Source organism: Sceloporus occidentalis, unplaced genomic scaffold (genome assembly GCF_023333645.1).
Source record: "Sceloporus occidentalis isolate IW3139 unplaced genomic scaffold, rSceOcc1.0.p SCAF_25, whole genome shotgun sequence".
NCBI lineage: Eukaryota > Metazoa > Chordata > Lepidosauria > Squamata > Phrynosomatidae > Sceloporus > Sceloporus occidentalis.
In genome coordinates, this window is record NW_028317005.1 from 3,735,078 (window position 1) to 3,754,816 (window position 19,739).

General features: G+C 42.6%; 1 protein-coding gene across 1 annotated transcript in view; it reads left to right on the top strand.

The window, feature by feature from the left end:
- Nucleotides 1-492: 492 nt before the first annotated feature.
- Nucleotides 493-19,739, top strand: part of LOC149300270 (sodium/hydrogen exchanger 9-like) — a 261,467-nt gene continuing 242,220 nt past the window's right edge. The window contains exons 1-4 of the mRNA XM_089485270.1: nt 493-652; nt 5,288-5,490; nt 7,621-7,698; nt 8,629-8,705. Coding sequence (XP_089341396.1) covers nt 493-652; nt 5,288-5,490; nt 7,621-7,698; nt 8,629-8,705 — 518 coding nt within the window. The remainder of the gene's footprint in view (nt 653-5,287; nt 5,491-7,620; nt 7,699-8,628; nt 8,706-19,739) is intronic.

Sequence of the window (19,739 nt, forward strand, 5' to 3'; positions counted from 1 at the left end):
CTTTTTTTTTTTTTTTAACTGGGCCATTCATCTTAGCCTGTCCTTGTCTTAATGGCACAATCATTAGGATTTCAGTGTTCCTCCAAACAAGCTTATAAATGACTGCATAACATCCACCATAAATTATCTCTTGGGAAAAAAAGAGTGCTGCCATTTCCCAGAGCCTGACATGACTGAAGGGGAGGTTTGCCCTCAAATGCCAGGTAAACATCACCTTGTCTCTGAGCACCTGGTTGCTCCAGGATGAGAGTGTCAGCTGATACATGTGGACCTTGTAGTCCAGAGTCTTCCAGAGAGCCTACGTATTCTGCATTGTAAGCGAGCGAGAGAACTACATCTCCCAACATCCACCGCGCCCCTCTGCTGCGAGCAGCTTGCCAAGGATTGTGCAAGCAGATGCTGGCTCCTCCTCGGGTGCCGTTATGTGACACTTGGTAATTTGGGCACCGATTCCATTCAGCGTGTAATCACCGGAGGCTGTGGGATGAGAAGATGTCGACGTCATCGGGGGTTTCGGATTTGTTTCAGCATCAGGGAGCTTTGGAGCTGCTGGTCTTTAACTTTTTGCTCATCTTAACTATCTTGACTATCTGGCTCTTTAAAAACCGTCGCTTTAGGTTCCTACATGAGACCGGAGGAGCCATGGTGTACGGTGAGTGTGGGAACCCCGAAGTAGAACCAACCGTTATTAATCTTTTAACCCTTTCAGGAGTAGTATTTGCATGCAGTAATTGCCTGCGAGTTGTTGTAAAGCAGCGTACCCGATGCTACTTCCTATTTAATGGGTTAACCTGCGTGATGAAGACAAGCAGGAAGATGGATGTGCAATGCCCCATCCTGCTTTCTCTATGGTCCCATAAGTAGATTTTGCAACCGCAGCACAATTACAGCCACTTCCTATGCGATATCTCTTACAGCGCAGGAAAGGAAATTATTAACAGTTTGAGTGCCGGGGGTAGGTAATGCATTGCTCACCCTGTGACACTTTAAGAGTTAAGCTTGGCACCTTGCCTATGGTAGTGTGTTAACTTTTATATATCGGTAAATCTATCTATCTATCCATCACCTATCTATGTACCGTTTATGTGGTAAAAGTAACTATGTTGCAAAGTCTTTAAAAGGCTCTTATTGCCATAGCAATCTAAGGGATGTTACTGGTTGGAGCATTCCATTGGTTGCTATGATGAAAAGATTACTTTGTAAACTTTACACCAGATTAATTTCTGTTAACAGCCCTCAACTTTGTGGCAATCTGTGTTTTACTGATCGTTTTCTTTAAGCAGGCGTTGACCTTAATTATTTATACAGGAGAAGTATGTGGTTTTGAATGCATCTTCCAGTACAATTTACAAAACTGACACACAAAACCACTTCCTATGCTACGTGTTAGTACAGAGATGGTGAACCTATCCTGGCACACGGACAGGTTGCGGCCAGTTACTGATGGTGAGCGCCAGGATATCACATCAGCTCTAAAGCCGCACACTGCCATGAAACACTGAAAGCAAGGCCTGTAGGAACCTTTTGGGGCACGTAATTGGGTGTCCAGGTGATGGTGGTGCTGGGACCTGGCACTGGGTTTAGGCTGGCAACTGACTAGGTTACTAGGGTATAACCCAATTGTCTGATTCATGGTTCACTATTGAGTAGGCTTTCTTTTTATATGTGAACGCTTATTTCCCCATGCCGCCATTTTTCCATATCAGACCTCTATTTTCAACTGCCCTCCATGCTATAACTCTGTTTATTCCATATCATCTTTACATTTCAGCAATATGGTCCACAGTGCGCTCTTGTTTCCCATGTCTGGTTTCTGCCACATTAATGGAGGTTCCATGTGAAAGTCACCGTATATGTAGCATGGTGACAATGCTCTTCACAGTCGTTTCACCCTAATGGTGATGGCATTGAATGCTCATAATCAGTGGTACAACTGGCATCATTTCAATATCAAAAAATATCAGTAGAGAAAACCATCTTGGACAGCCTGGCACTGAATAACATGTGCTAGGTTGTAGTCTTGCAAGCAGGACCCTCTTCTGTTTATTGGTTTAAGTGCTGCGTAACTGTCGGCGTTGTATAAATAAAATAAAAATAATAACATGCTGAGTCAATGAGCATCAGTTCTCACTAAAAAAAATCCTTGGGTTTAATTGAAATAGGGATATTATGACATAGGGATATTGTGACATCACTGCAGTGGTAATTATATATGAATAGTGATGTAAATACTTTTACAGAGAATCCCCCCCAATTCATTTAATTTCCATCATTCTTCATTTGTTGAGATTATGTTAAAAAAAAACACCAAAAAAAAAACAAAAAAAAAACTTCGCTTTATGCAGTATACAGGGCCAGTTAAGCCCAGTCTTGTAGGAGAAACTTCACAGGGATGGCCTTTCATCATGTGTGTGATAAATTCAGTAGGTTGAGACCACAACCCTCATGCCAAAGCCCACTTTAGTGAATAAACCTCATTATATTGACAGCAACAAAGAACAGGGCACAAGAGGGGAAGAGTAGCTGGGACCTGGAGCTTGGTCAGAACTTCAGTGCAGTGCCTAAGCCTGCTTCGCTGCTGCATCTTCACAGCCAGCATTGGACATATATGTATAATAAATGTTTTTATTTGTAGCGTTATTATTGATTGATCTTTATAGCGTCTTCATATTCCAAAGAGGTATATAATGGACAAATAGGACATAACAAGTAGCACAACATAACAATTTGGAAAAAACGTTGAGGAAGCCCTGCTCAAGTGACCTTATCATGTTATAAAAATAGTTGAAACTTGGAGTAGAAGTTCTAACTAACTTCAGGCCTTTGTTACGACTAGCGCAGTAACACAACTTGCTTTGGACAAAACAGCGAGTGTCGACAAAGAAGTGATTGTTCGCATTTCAGTTCTCCTCGTTAAAAAAACATTAAACTCTAAAGGACAGAAACCCACAACAACCAGATTATATAATTAATATACTTTTGTATTTTATATTCTGTTGAGTGTTGTTTTTTTCTGAGTAGGATAAGGGGAAGACATAGAGTGTCGAGGCGCGTTTTCAGCTGCTTCCTGTTATTTATAACCTTTTCACAGATAACGAATTCTGTGATGTACGTTTACCCAGGCTATGTTCAGAAAGTATATTACCGGAGAAAAACATTTATTCAGCCACCTTAAGGTATAAAGTCTGGATACCTGTCTGAGCCTTAAATCTCCAGAGCACTCAGCATCTTATTGTCAAATTGCCATTTTGAAAGGTTTGGAGCTGAGCCAACATCTTTCAGATTACTGCAAGAACTGTTTCACCAAGCATAGGGATAAATCTTCAGCTGAGCTAAGTGGTTTTGTCAGCATTCTTGCTCCTTTCTTGTCAATTATCACTTGACTGTGTCATATCTCATTTGTGACCACTTTGAAATAGAATGCAGCATGAGGAACATGGTCTTATTTCCTAACAGACAGAGAAAACACAAATTATTAACATTTCACTCCTTGGCGACACATTGCAGAAACAAGCAGTGTGACTTCAGCTAACGGGAATAGCTTTTTTGATTATTCCAATCAGTTATTATATTGGATAAATGTTATATTGGATAGGATTGTGGTCCCCCCCCCCCCCCCCAGGAGTGGACAAATTCTAGGACCAAGATGAGATTTGGGGACCTGCACCTAGGTGAAAAAACATTTTTTGTGGCATACATAGGTGGCTGTAGGTATACTAACCGCATGACTGCCTGCCCTACCACTTACCACACACCATATGCTCTATCCATGATGTGTAATATATAATATACATTATCCATAGCTATATAGTTTCTGTGTGTGTGAGACATACTTAAGAACCTTATCTACCCTAATATGGAGGTCAGTGTAGACTGAGCCACAGACATATTTTTCTAGCCTTTTCAAACTAATTGTGAGTTTGTTCCAGGGAGATTTCTGATCTCCCAGCTGGGCCCACTCTGCCACCTTATGGCACCTTGGTGCAGGACCCGCTTTGCCCAGGACCCAGGTAACCATGACTCCTAAAATGGTTGTGTTATCTTTTTATTGATCTTTCAGAAACTAAAAAGTGCCCAGGGATGTCTTAGAGTATGTTTATATGTTTAATTTTGGATACTTTACAAGGCAAATTTACTGATACATTGTATATTCTATAATGCAAACATTAACATTATACATATTTCTAATGGCTATTTAGCTTTGTATTGCCAGAGATGCCTGTATTTATGTATCATACATATACATTAAGGTTTCAAGTTATATGTCTTATTATGAACACCTAATAATGCTGTTGATATTTAATTGAATTTACTTAACATTATTTTATCATAGATATCATGCTTGTTTTGAAAGTGAATGGATTAGTATTATAAAGGTATAGGCCATTGACCAGATTATATACCGTATATAGCGGTATTTACAATAGTTTTATGGCACCGATCAGCCATAACATTATGACCGCCTGCCTAATATTGTGTATTGGAAGAATGCATATTAAAGGACTCACAGAAATCAATGTCACTGATGGCAGCCAATAGGATGCATGCAAGCAGAATGATACAATTCCTTTTTTTTAATTCAATTTATATATCTAAGCGCACTTTCTGCTTGCGTGTATGTATACACTAATGTATGTGCTATAAAAGGCACTGGTTTCCATGTAAAATTGACTTCAATATACATTTAGGTTAAATACATGATTACATGGTATTTACCTTTAACCCATTAAGGACCGGTGATGTAGGGGATACGTCACAACAAAAATGGTCCTAGGCTCTCCCCTGACAGTTGGGGCCAAAATTTGTGTAGGCTTTTCCGTTCAGGCATTTCCTTCTGGCAATGCCATCCCTGGCAGGTACTCCCGATCGGTCCCCTTCCACTGTATGATCTCACACAAACACCGCACAAATGTTTAAACAGCCACAGTCACCAGGTTACAAAAAGTTTAAAAAAAACTATGTTCTTAAGAGGTTAAAGGATCTCTCTTTATTTTTTGGAGTCTTCACTCGGTTTAAGACCCAGGATATAAAGGATGTGATGCCAGTAAACTAGAGGAGAACAAAATAAAAGTAGGTTACATTTCCTAGTTGAATAATTTAATATAGATGCTTGTGAATATCAAATCTATAATTATTCTGTATGTATAAATGTAGTCTTTTTCTACTTATGTATTACATATGCCTGTAATATTCTGAGTGTTCAGAACTCCCAACAGTGTTAAAAAAAAACCCCAAAAACAATTCCAGCAGTCCATCTGTGTTTATTTTGATGCATTTCCATCTGCAGGCCTGGTGATGGGGCTGATTGTACGCTATGCTACAAAACCATCTGAACTGGAAAACGGAACTGTTTATGGCTGTGAAAACCTGAAAAGCAACCCTTCACTGCTTCTCATTAATGTCACCAGCAAAGTCTACGAGTACGAGTACAGGGGCGAAGTCAACAAAAACAATGTCAACAGTCACCAGGGCAATGCCATGCTACAAAAGGTCAGACACATGTCAACGTGCTGCGTATAAATACTGCTCAGAAACCACTCACCACTGTTACTAAAATAAACAAGTTAATTGGGTTAAAAAATCATCTGAATCAGGCTTGTCCAACTCTCTTATTCAAGCCACAAACAGCACGGTTCATATTGACTCTCTACCCTTTATACCTGGGAACACAATGGTTAAATCTGGAGTCTCCATGTAAAGCCTTGCCTCTCGGGTCACTGTCCTCTTTCTTGGGGCAGGGGAGTCTTGTTTGGTCATGCTCATGTCCCACCATGTTTCAAATAACAAGGAATTCACATGATTGGAATATCCAAAAATGTGTTTGCTGCCCTCAAAGCGTTTGCACTACTGTTCTCCATGCTTGATTGCCTCTGAAAGGACAGTACATAAGAAAAGTTCCTTTAATGTTGTGGAACCTCCAGTTGTATCCTCAGCATGCAGCTCTTTATGGGTTAAAGAATAGTTATGGCACCAAAAGTCTCCTTATTGTTAATGTGTTAGTGGTTGTGACAGATGTATCATTGATGTATCATTTCATTTTCTCTGATATCCTTCCTCAGAACACTAGAGGTCATTTTGAGCTCCATCAGTTAGATAAAACGCGTAATCAGCAAATTCATACCATCCTCACTGACAAGCAGAATTGAGACACATCATGTGATGATATTTGTCACAAAGAAGGAAATGGACTGTGTAAACTACAGTACAGATGAGAGGGGAAAAGTTTACTTCTCTTCATTGGTTTAAACAGTTTTTTTTTTAAATAAAGAATGTACACTTAGCAGCAATTAACAAATTGAGTTTGGACAACAATATTAAATACAAATATACAATAACTCTAAGAAGTATTCTGACCCCAAGAGGTTACAGATACATTCTACTGTGTAGGTCGGTCAAGGTTAACAACAAGACCCCTTAACATGTTATCTCGTTGTATATTCCGAAACCGTGTGAGATTTATCTGGCCTGAGTAGTTCAGTTTGAAGAAACAAAACACTTTAGTTGACATTGAAGTTCTCCAGTAGCTTGCATTTCATAATCTCTTCAGTTGGGAACAAACCATACCTGGTTCTTGGAACTGTAACTTATGATGGTAGGTCTGAGAAAGTGAGCTCCCAAGTCACAGCAATAAAAAAACAAAACCTGTTATTTGTGCAATTTATATAAGTGATTCTGGTGCCCAATGAGAAAAGGGTTGTCATCACATCAATCAAAAGGATCGATCCAGTCCATGGGAAGATTCTATTGATATAGTAGTTGTATCAATTAAAACCGTGTAAAGTCATTTTGTAACCCCAAATGTGTTGCTCACTGTAGTGCGAGATCCATTAATGCTTATAGCATTGTCTGTAGATGAGTGTTTAATAATGCTTCTACATACCCCTAAATTATAGTGGAAGGGTTTTCCATCACCTTTACCCACCATAACTTATGTAATGGTATTTCTTGGTTACCCCAAGCCTCAAGTTTTAAGCCAGTGTCACAACCTCATGCTGACGAGTGTTTAATAATGTTTCTACATAGCATTGGCTTAGGAACAACTGAAAAGGTCATATTGGCATTAACCCTTTCAGTAGCAGCAATGCGCACGGACAGTAAAGTGGGCCTGGGAGGCCTTCAAGTACTTATTATGTATTTAGCGTCCTTGTACTTCCCATTAACAATGGGAAGTAAATTTTTGTAATGTAGACGGTCAATTGGCGGACATCTCTTGCCTCCTCCCCTGGAAGTCTTGCATGTTAAATGGTACGTGCTAGACTTCGGTTAAAGACATGCGCCTTGTTTTTACAATTTAATTCAGAGGATCTGTGGAAAAGCAGTCGATGCCGGTGATAAGTCGGGGACTGACCTGGCTTCCTATAGGTAAGAAAATATGTCCCGATTCCCGTAACCTGTAACTCATAAGTGGTTATCTGCCGGTAAACATTCTTAAATAAACTAGTAATAAGTAAACATCGTCTGCAGTTTTGTAAATATAAGCTAAATTCATAAGGTATTGGAAAGGTAAGTTCTGGCATGTTTGTGTTGAGTAACCAATACTTTGTCGTAACGTACTGCATTATAAACCTCAGTGATTATGTTCTGTTGCATCTCATCAATAGCTGTGTGTTTTTTTACCAGATGACTTTTGACCCAGAGGTTTTCTTCAATGTGCTTCTGCCTCCTATAATATTCCACGCTGGGTACAGTTTAAAGAAGGTACAAGCGACTTTTCGAAAGATGTAATTTTTATATTTATTAAGAATTATGCAGGGTCAATTCAGCCCTTCTTTTTATGAGAAACTTGCTGGATTTGGTTCTTCATAATAAATATGTAATTTGTTCAGATGACATGTTCTCTTTGCTCATCTGATGATCTTTAGATGTTCTCTACATCTCGCTCTTATACTAGACTTCTCAAGGACTGCCTCTGTCCTACCTTCACTTATCAGACTCTCTGCTTCTCTCCAGACCTTAAAAAAATCCAGTAAAACCCACTTTAGAGAAGCCTATCAACTGATAGGTTAACTCCCCATCTCCAACCTTACATGGCCTCACCTTTCGTAGCTAACATTTTTTTCGTTGAGAGTGGTCAGTAGGATTGGCCAGTGGGATGATGTTTTCGGCACTGCGACAGAGTGGTCACTACATGTATCTATGTGGCTGAGAGCAATCAGTGTGAACATACAGAAACCATAAAAATATATATAATTGATCACCCTACAGAAATACAAAATATTTTTTTATTAAATGTAAAAAATCCTTCCAGCCATAAAGCTGGACCATTTTGTGTTAGTGATATTTCTGCACATCATGAAGAGTATGATATGATTCTGCCATTAACGTGTTTTCATTATTAACATGGATTCATTATATTACTGACATTACTGAGCAATGCCACACAGGTGGCTGCAGTGTGATTAATGTATGATGCCACAATTAACTTGTGTGATGTCAGAAACGGTCTGTGTAACAGCAGCTCACGTCTTAACTGGTGGCCGCTGTCAAGCTTTGCCCTCTTTTTTTTGGTGCAAGGCAGCAAACTGGTAACATCTCATTATAGTATTTATTCTTTAAAAACATCATATATTACTATATTAATTTGTCTGGACCTATTAAAATATTTGTATGTATCATTTGTTCATCCAGAGACATTTCTTCCGAAACTTGGGAACTATTCTGACATATGCTTTTTTGGGGACTGCTATCTCTTGCTTTGTGATTGGGTAAGTTAAAAAATGCTGTTCTTTCGATATTAACAATAAAAGAGGCTGACTAAATTCTGTTTGCTTAAACTTTTTTTTCCGGGGGATTTTTTGGAAAAGTTGAAAATGATGGATGTTTTACAACTTTACTAACTATGTAAGACTGACTAAAAAATGTAGATTGTGTACATTGATGTCGTATCACATTATTGCTGCGTGAAAACATGTACAGCTTTTCACATTTAGCTAGAGATATTTTTATACATATGATTTTGTGCAGCTTAAATAATCAGTGTCTTCCGATTAAAATGCTTCTGGGCTGCTGGACCATAAGTGTCCTCTTCTGTGCATATCCTTATTCTTTAAAAACTGTATTGAAGACATTGTATCGCTATGATGCCTTGCCCAGCGGACAAAGTATATTGATGGATTAATAAACTGATGTTTTATATTTAAGATAGTATTCTGCGGGATAATTTAATTGGCAGTCTATATATTACAAACGTGGGGCCGTTTGGTGTACCCTAGTAAAATTGTTTAGCTCTATGTAGTCTTGCTAATAATGGATGAACCTTGAACTTTTTGTCAAACATCCGAGCTGATTGCTGTAATACCAATAAACCAACATTTAATTATATTTGAGTCGGGCATTAAAAAGAACATATCTTAGGTTTTAGTTTGTTTATAATGAAACAAAAGGGGTTAAGTATAAAGGGCAATATTGGTATTGGATATTGGTAAAAGACTGATTGAGCAGTTATGCCAGTGTAATGTGGATGTAGAATGCCAAATGGATCAATAAACTGCCCTGCACCATGATTAAAAAAATAGTATTTAGCAAGTAGTATTTCTGCTTGCCCTTTCTTTACTTGTTAATGAAATAATCTGTTTAGAATAACTCTGTTTCTTAAAAGTTGTATGCAAAGTAGGCTAAAGTTCTATTTCTCACTTCACTTACTTCAGAATTTAGCATATGGCATGGTAGTTGCTCAATTATAAGACGAAAATCCCCTCGTCTTATAATCGGGGTCGTCTTATAATCAGACCTCAAATAGTTCTGACTATGAGACTAAGATCCAGATCCCCTGCAGCGATGCATGGGACCTGGATCCTCCTGTGTTATGCTCCCCCCAAACTTACCAGTGCTTCTGGGTACCCACTGCTTAGTCCGGGCTCAAGCGAAAGTTGTGAACGCGAATCGCGTAGAACTCTACACGCTGCCCAGACTAAGCACCGGGTACTCAGAAGCACCGGTAAGTTTGGAGGAGGGAGTGTTAAATGGGGGCATAAGGCATTTCTGGAGGCAGAGTGCTCTGTGAAATGCCTTTTAACCCCCTTAATGCCACCCCACTCTGCCTCCAGAAATGCCTTTTAACCCTCTATACGCCACTCTGCCTCCTGAAATGCCTTAAACCTCCCTATATGCCACTCTGCCCCACAATATGCTTTTTAACCTTTTTAACCCCCTAAATGCCAGAGTGGCATATAGGGGTATAAGGCAATTCTAGAGGTAGAGTGGCACATAGGGGGTCAAAAGGCATATCAAGGGGCACAGTGGCATATAGAGGGTTAAAAGGCATATCATGGGGCACAGTGGCATTTAGAGGGAGGGTTAAAAGGCATATCATGGGGCACAGTGGCATATATGGGGTATAAGGCATTTCTGGGGCAGAGTGACAAGCCTAGGGGCAGATGTGCATTAATGGGGGGGCAGATTGGGAAAAAAAGGAAATAAAAACAAAATATTTTTCTCAGTCATAGCTTTTATTAACAAACAATTGTTCACATAGTTTACATGAATTAACATTTACTGGTAAAACTTTTTTCCTATAGGGTCGTCTTATATTCAGGGTTTTTCTTTTTTTCATAAATTAATATTCAGATTTTGGGGGGTCGTCTTATAATCGAGCAAATACGGTATTAACAGGCAGGGTCTGGCCTCCCACCTTAATAATATATTTTTTTTTTTTCTCAATTCTCCGTTTATTGAAAGCGAAACATGACAATGCACAATGTCACAGTAATGGTAAGGCACAGTGATAAAAGGTACAGAGCATATCAACAAAAAACAGCAGAGTCAGTAGCCATCGTTACAGATGTAATCCGGTGAAAATGTTTCGGGCGAGTTGCAAATAACAGCTGAGCACCTTGAGCATACATAATCAGAAAGACATGTGTCAAAGGCATAGAGCTACGCAATGGTCGTACGGAGCGGACAACAACGAAGACCAAAGTGGTCTAAAATAAAAATAAAAATAAACCAAACCAGACCGTGGGTGGTACAAAGTCAAAATAAGGATAAGAAAACAAGAAAATGGCTCATGAACAGAGATCAGAGGAGAGATAAGGAACCTGCCAACGTATACCTACAGCAGAGGAGGAACAGGGCGATCCTCCAGGGAGGAAATATAGGAGCGCCAATAGAACCACTTGAGCTCTACCGTATGATCCCGCCCCCCAGAGGCTCCGGAGAGGATCTCCATCTGATAAATAAATTCTACCCTATCGAACCAGGCAGCAAGAGAAGGGGGGTTGACGGACTTCCAGGATCTCGGAAGGGTGGTGAGGGAAGCATTAATCAAATGGAATGTGATAGATCCCTTATAGGTATGGTACGGAATTTTGTTATAATGCAACAGGATAGAGGCCGGTGCGGCCATGAATGTAGGGTCCGACACTTCCCGAATTACCACAGCTACCGCATTCCAAAAGGGCTTTATAACAGGGCAATCCCACCATATGTGGAAAAGGGAGCCCGGATGGGAGTTACAACGCCAGCAGAGTGGAGAAATTTGGGGCAGGAATCTATGTAAATCAAGGGGAACCTTATACCACCGGGTAGCAATTTTGAAAAGGGTTTCCTGCACCCTACTGGATACGGTCCCTTTATGTACAATCATGAGCATCCTCTCCCAATCCTCCATAGAAAGGGCTAGTCCCAGATCACTCTCCCAAAGGCTGAAGTAGTAAGGTTTAGTGATGACCACCGGTGCAAGAAGAAGGGCGTAAAGAACAGAGAGCAGGTGAGGGGGTTCTCGGGGTTCGAGACAAAGTCGTTCAAAAGCGGTGGGAGAGCATGCACCCCCAGCGAGAGCCCCGGACGAGGAAAGAAAATGCTTAAGTTGGTGGTAGAGGAAAAGGGTCAAAAAGGAGTTATGTACAGTCCCCGTCAGCTCCGCCAAGGGTTTAAGAGCCGAGCCGCGTGTCACATGGCACACCCGTAAAACAGAGACTTCAGCAAGCGCCAAGGGCGCCAGGCGAGCAATATCCCTACCCGGAGGGAAGTCCGGATTGCCAGTGATGGGAAGCAAGGGGGAAGGAACAGACACAAGACCCCCCGGCCGCATTGCATGACCAAGAGCCTTCAGAGTGGGGCCAATTAGGGGATGGGGAGCTTGCACTACGCAGCGCTGTGGATTAGGTACCCAAGGGAGGGCAGCAGTCGGGCAAGATATAGCAGCAGCCTCAACGGATACCCAAAGGCGATTTGCCCCAACTGACCACTCAACAACACGCCGTAGGTGAGCCGCCCGCCAGTAAAGTTCCAGGTTAGGGAGACCCAACCCTCCCTGCGTCTTAGGTCTCGTCAGATAAGAGAAAGAAAGTCTCGGCGGCCTGCCCTTCCATATGAAGCGGAGAAAAGCCCCATGACATTTACGGAAATAGGAGCGGGGAAGAAAGATAGGTAGGGTTTGAAAAAAATACAAAAAGCGGGGAAGAATGTTCATCTTCAGAACACTGACCCTCCCGAACCAGGACACATGAGGGAAAGCCCACCGGTGCAAATCAGCTAGGAGGGTGCACAGGAGGGGATCAAAATTGAGATCCTTAATCTTAGACAAAGCCGCAGGGATACGGACTCCTAAATATTTAATGCAGTCTACTTTCCACCGAAAGGGCATAGTAGTACGGATATGGCGAGAGAGTTCCGGGGTCAAACGAAACCCCATCACCACCTTAATAATATTTATGCTCCTGTCATTGAAATGGTGTTACCTCATTGATATTCTAGATATTATAATTCGTGCTACATGAAAAATATACTAGGTTCTTCTCAGTGGTGTATTTACCTTGGATTGGGTCTAGGGCAGTGCCCCCCTCTGCAGTCGCCATCCTGAATGAATTAAAAGGCAGTGTACACCTTTAAGATCATGTGCCAAAATATGATGTCCTGTGCTTTAATGCAGTCTATAGAGTCTGTGTTGAGCCGACACAGTCTCCATGGCAGGGACGTCCAACATGCAGGCCAAATGCGGTCCAGCAGACATCGATGGGTGGCCCATATGTGATCTGCAGGGGGGAATGGGTCCATCCCCTCCCGTGAAAGACTGAGGCATGCTCCATGACTAGGGATAAAGAGGTGAGTCCTGACACCCGGACGTACCTCTTTATTTCCCAAACTTCCAGGAGGAGACAGGGTTGAGAAGGGTCATTCAACATTGCGTTGCGTGACCCGTCAGAGGAGCACGACAACTTGCGATGTCGAAAGGTCTGAGAATGTTCGTGTGTGACTAGATATGTGTGTGTATGTCTGGGTGTATTAGTGTGTGTGAGTATGTTGGTATGTGAACATGTGACATTAGGTACATTAGCATGCGTTTCTAAATATGTTAGTATGTGCTTGTGGGGATACGTCACTGTGTGAACATGTTTCTTGGTATGTATTGTGTGGGTATGTTAGTGTATGTGGATGTCTTAGTGTGTAAACATGTGTCTTTGTCTATGTTAGTGTGTGTCTGGGTATGTGTGTGAACACATGTCTGAGTATGTTAGTGAAAGTGTGTGGTCTGGGTTGATCTATAGTGTAAGTAAGTGGTGCAACTGGACATCATGGGGTTGATCGCCCAAGAGGGTGATCTTCCTTGGTTTTGTAGTTGGCCAAGGCCTGGACAAGTCACTGCTTCTGTTTCATTATCTTGTGATTATATGATCATCTACATTATTCATTATTTACTGTACATTTTTAAAAAACTATTTTACAAATAAGTATATTTTGCCAAATACAAGCTGAACTGTTTTATTTTACGCCATACTGCTTTACAATAAAAAAGGCACTATTCATGACTTTATAAGGCAAGTCATAGAAATTAAGTAATTATTTTAATGAAGGTATTTAATAAAGATGAACATTGACAGCTAAATTATTGTCCTCCCAGCATGACTGAAGCCAAATAATTTGCCTGTGAGCAGGGAGCGTGAAATGTACTTTGGAAGGGGTTTCAAAATGTGATTCTGAATTTCTCTTTAGAAATGCAAATCGTGTCACACGTCTGAATGGATGGCTCTGTCTCCCCACTGCTCACAGATGGAACGTTTTCCTCAACGAGCTCTTCTTGTAAGAGTGTTTAAAACCGAAGGAAACATTAAATTTTTGGTCCTGGACAGGAATTAACATCCAGAGCGAGAAATAAAAAGGCAGCCAATGCCATTTCCCTCCGCAACACTTCTAATCTGCTTAACATGTGTTCCTGTTAACCCTCACTATCTTTCTCATATGGGTATGCCTTAAAAGTCTTAGAGGTTTATTCACTAAACATAGTGTAGGCAGGAGTGTTGTGTTTCAGCTTTCTCACTTCACTAAATTTTATATATAACCAACCCTAGTGAGCTTCTGTTTAGTGCATTCTTTGTTCAGTTTCTTCTAACATATTGAAGTATTCATTATACAGGGCCAGCTAATTTAGGTGACTTTAGGTGGCATTTAGAGACTCTGTGTTTCTTTAGACCTCCTATACAGTTTCCTTTGCTGAACCGGGCATACATTGAGATTCATTTTGGGTATGATACCATTGGTAGGACCTGAAAGTATATCCTCATTTCTGTAGAAAGTACTGTGGTGAAAAATAGAGTTCCTGGTCATCTTGTCCTAGTTTACCCAACCAAAAGGTCTTTAAAGTCTGTTTAAACAGACATTATTACATAAATCATAAATCACAATTTAATATTAAATTCTCGCATTTCCAAGGAAACGCTGTATAGTGCCTGGGATCTCATCTATAATTATAAATCCAAATAAATAGCTAGCACCACAGACAATAAGGTATGGCCACTAAACTCGGCTTTAATGAGGTAAAAGAACAATTGAAATGAAAGCACTCAATTTGAAGATGTTGTTCTAGAAGAAGAAAAAATATCCTAATTGCCTTTTCTAGTATGCTTAGCAAATACATTTTAGCGACCTCTGAAGGAGCCGTTTCAGTTTTTATGCGACAGCCTATCAGTGACGTCATTATTATTTATTGTTTTGCATAATGCCATCATATTCCGCAGTGCTGTACAATGGGTAAACAGGACAAAACAAGTGGTGTATAACATAACCATTCAGCTTACAGAAACAACAGGTGAGAAGGGCCATAATTAAAGAATTATTTCATGGAAAGGCTATGGACATTGAGCAGTACCATGACTGATGTCTCTATTGGTGCATTTCATTACAAAAGTGTTAAATTTGAGTGGCTGGAACTCCCGTTGATGTCGGTGGGCGGCCCCTCAGATGTTGGTGGGTAGGCCCATTGACATCACAGGAAACACCCACATTTAAAGGGGAAATGGCCGGGGTGTGGGGCATGTCAAGACCCCGCTCTCACGACCTGAAGGATTAGAGTGTTGTCACACAGAGAAGCGGTGCTTCTCCCAGGAGAGTTCCCAGGTATGTATATTAGTCAGTATTGTAATTTTGTGGAGTACATTATATATTTATACTACAGAAAAAAATATACAATCATTATTGCAAAGCAAGAGAACTTGCCATCTAGTGGTCAAAAGAGTGAACAATGCTTCTAAATCTTCCCTGTCCTTTAGTATGAGTCCAACATCTTCGTGGAGTGATTTTATCACAACGTGCCCTACAGATCTTAGCTTGCGTGGGGCAATTTAGGTATATTTTCCTGGCATACAGTGGCAGTACCAGTGGGGTAATGTTCTTTCCTAGGGACAAGTAGAATCTAAAGAGAGTAAAGAGTTAAATTGCCCAGAGCCCCTCCTCCTTACCCATAAAACCCGGGACCTCTCGAAGAGAATCAGTTCTTTTCTTGTCCCTTTCAGGGACGGACAGGTGGAATCGTCAGGTCCGGACATTTTCGGCAAGCTGGTGAGGCGCACGGGTTGCTGCCTGGGGGTTTCGTTGCCTCCGATTGCTCCCCGGGTGGTGAGCAGAGAGGGGTCGTCCCTCCGTAGCGGTTCGCGTTACGGAGGATGTGGTGAGTCTTCCTTTTGATGTTCAGGAAGCGGGAGCATGCGCAGTTTGGTGGAACGCACGCCCGGGTGTCGTTGCGTTCCACCGAAGATCCGATCATGCTACTGAGCATGCGCGAGTCGGATCTTCCGGAGGGCGGCAATTTTAAATTGCTTATAATGCGCTTTGCCTGTCTGACTGCTGGAGCTTTCGTCAGTACAGTGCAACCGTGTCACCAGCCCCCCCACACGGTTCAGAGGAGGTTAGGGTAAGATATTTATTTATCTTTGCTCTTTCTTTTCCTCTTCCCTCCAAAAAAAAACAAAAAAAAAAAACATTTCTTTTATACTTGCTTTTGTTTTATCAGATGTCTAGTCCAGTGCCGTCAGAAAATCCGGATAAGGATAAGAGACCTGCTCCAGCTCCCAAAAAAGCCACTGCTAAAGCTAAGCATTTTACATGTGCTGAATGTGCTACTCCGCTTCCCGATGGCTGCAGGAAAAAATTATGTAACTCCTGCTCTGCTGAACAGCTTGCTTCTGAGAAGCGTAAAGACCTGCAATCGTTCCTTGGGTGGTTCCAGGAAAATTTGGCGCAGACATTTGAGGCGTTTCAGTTCTCCGCGGCTCAGACCCAGGAGAAAGTTAAGAGTGGGTCAGCTCACAAGCGCAAGAGGTCCAGGTCTTCCTCTCCATCTGACCTTTCCTTGGGTGAGATCTCCCGGTCCTCTAAGTCCTCATCAAGTGACAGTTCGGAGGATGAGATGGTTTTTCCTCCCCACGACCTCCGTAAGTTCACCAAGGAGGTGTCTCGCCTACTCCTGGAGGATGATATAGGAAGAATTAAGGGTTTCCCTGTCCTGCCTAAAGTGGATGACCTTATTGCCAGGGAATGGAAGCACCCTGGGAAGCGAGCTTTCATTTCAAAACAGTTTAAGCAGCTGTTCAGGCTTCAAGGGGAATATTCCTGGGATGAGCCCCCCAAAGTGGACGTACAAGTGGCCCAGCTCTCTAAAAAGACTACTCTCCCTATTGGTGAGGCGTCCGGGCTTAAAGACCCCATGGACAGGAGAGCGGAAACTTCGTGCAGGCGTATTTTTCAGGCTGCAGGAGCTCAATGTAAGGTGGCGGTATCCAGTGCAGCGGTGGCTAGAGCCCAGCACATGTGGATTCAGATTTTGCAGGATCGTCTTGCGGATGATTCCGACTCGGAGATTTCTAGGCTTTTAAAGAACTTAAAGCTCTCTAACAGTTTTTTTGTGGATTCGGCGCATGAATCTCTGAAGTTATCAGCCAAGAACATGGCTTTGTCTTCTGTGTCGCGCAGAGCCCTGTGGTTACGGTCTTGGACGGCTGATTCCGCCTCAAAAGCGGCTCTCTGTGACTTACCTTTGGAAAAGAAGAAGTTGTTTGGTGCACCTTTGGAAGACCTTATAAAACAGATTTCTGATACTAAGAGAGCCTTACCACAGGATAGAAGACCTAGGTGGAGTCGTAGATATCCATATAGGAACCCGAGGCCTTTTCTCCAATCCGCTAGATCTCAGAATTTTCGTGGGCCCTTTGGAGATAAGAAATTCCAAGACCGGCCGAGAAAGCAGGACAAAAGGAAATTCTGACAAAGTAGGAGGTCGCCTGCAGCATTTCAGTCTCTCCTGGGAACAGACCACGCAAAATCCGTGGATTCGACGCATTATTTCTCATGGTTACAGGATAGAGTTCTTTCGTCCTCCGGTCCGCCATTTCCAGATTTCATCTTACCCCTTGGTAACAAAGAATTTGATGCTGTTCTCAGAAAGCATGAAGCTTTTGGAAAAGGGAGTTATAGAGCAGGTCCCTGTTCTCCACAGGTTTCAAGGAGTCTATTCCAGGTTATTTCTGGTGCCGAAGCCGGACGGCTCCCTTCGTCCGGTTTTGGACCTAAAGACTGTCAACCGCTGCATTCCCTATCAGCATTTTCGGATGGAGAGTATCGCCTCAGTCACTCAGGTCTTAAAGGAGGGAGATTTGATGGTCACCTTAGACCTAAAGGACGCTTATCTTCATGTCCCCATAGCCGAGGCATCCAGGAAGTTTCTGAGATTTGCTCTACGGGTCAATCAGAGGGTGCATCATTATCAATTCAAGGCCCTTCCATTCGGTCTGGCATCTGCCCCACGAGTTTTTACAAAGATTCTTTGTCCGTTGACTTCGCACCTCAGGGAACAGAATATTTCCATCATTCCTTACCTGGACGACTGGCTGATCATGGCAGCTTCCCGGGAAAAATTGTTACTAGATCTGTCCACAACAATGAACTTTTTGGAACAACACGGCTGGTTGATAAACAAGCAAAAATCTTACCTTATCCCTTCTTCCAAGATTCTGTTCCTGGGTTTTTTGGTGGACTCAAGGTCCCTTTGCGTCTATCTTCCACGTCCCAAGCAGATAAAGATAAGACGGGAAATTGCAGCACTTCAAAGGTGTCCAACTTGCTCGGTCAGGAAGGCTATGAGCGTCTTGGGTCTGCTAACTGCTTCCATCCCGGCAGTACCTTGGGCAAGGTGTCAGCTTCGTCCCTTGCAGTGGCAGATTCTCTCAAGCTGGTCCAAGCAAGAAGAGGACCTGGATTCGTCCTTCACAATAAGTGGCCAGGTCCTGTCCCACTTAAATTGGTGGAAACAGTCGACCCATCTCACAAGAGGTCTCTCTTTCCGTCCCAGAAGTTGGATCATTCTCACTACAGATGCCTCCGGCCGCGGATGGGGAGCCCATTTAGGTTCCCTTTTTCGAAGAGGAGATTGGGCTCCAGTGGATGCGGCCCGCTCTTCAAATTTCCGAGAGCTCAAGGCTGTTCTTCAGGCACTCCTGGCCTTCAGGCCCTTCATAGAGGGGCAGGCGGTAAAGATCCAATCGGACAACGCATCGGCCGTCGCCTATGTCAACAAACAAGGTGGGACGCGGATACGGAGTCTTCAGATTCTGTGTGCAGTGATTATGGAATGGGCCCAGCTTCATTTGTCGGATATTTCGGCGACTCATATCAGAGGCCGCTACAATTTAATCGCAGACGATTTAAGCAGGTCAAAATGGTCTCAGACGGAGTGGTCCTTGACCCCAGAAACATTCTGCACGTTGGTGGCACGTTTCGGTCTTCCGGAAGTGGATTTGATGGCGACTCGTCTAAACCGCAAGGTTCCGGTGTTTGCGTCTCTCAACAGATGGGATTCGCCGCATGTCCTGGACGGTCTGTCCATGGTGTGGAATTTCCGGTTGGCCTACGTCTTCCCGCCGGTGGCTCTGATTCCTCGCGTGCTGCAGAAGATTCGTTTCGACAAAGCCAGGGTTTTGGCCATCCTTCCGTACTGGCCCAACAGGAGTTGGTTTGTCCTCCTCAGGCAGTTGACCGTCTCCTATTGGGAACTGCCGATTTCGTCCCAGCTTCTGGAGAACGTCGGTCTTCCGTCTGACAGCCTGGCTGTTGCAAGGCTGATTTTGAGTTACCAGGGTCTGGACGAAGATATGTCTAATTTTCTTCTGTCTTCAGTCAGGTCTTCTACTTCCAGAATTTATTTGCGGGTGTGGACCAAGTTCCTCCTGTGGTGCTCCGACAAGAATCGTTCGATTTTCCCTCTGTCCATCAACTCCATCCTTCAGTTTTTGCAAGAGGGTCTGGCTTTGGGCCTTAGTGTCTCGACCCTTAAGGGGCAGATTTCGGCCCTTAGTCATTTTTTTCTCTCGGATTTGGCATCTCACGTGCTTATTAGACGTTTTTTTAAGGCCGCCCTTATTCGTCGTCCTCCTAGGAGGTCTGTTTTTCCATCATGGGATCTTTCCCTTGTTCTTCATGCTCTCTGTTCAGCGCCTTTCGAACCTCTGGAGGAAGTGTCCCTTAAGCTGCTT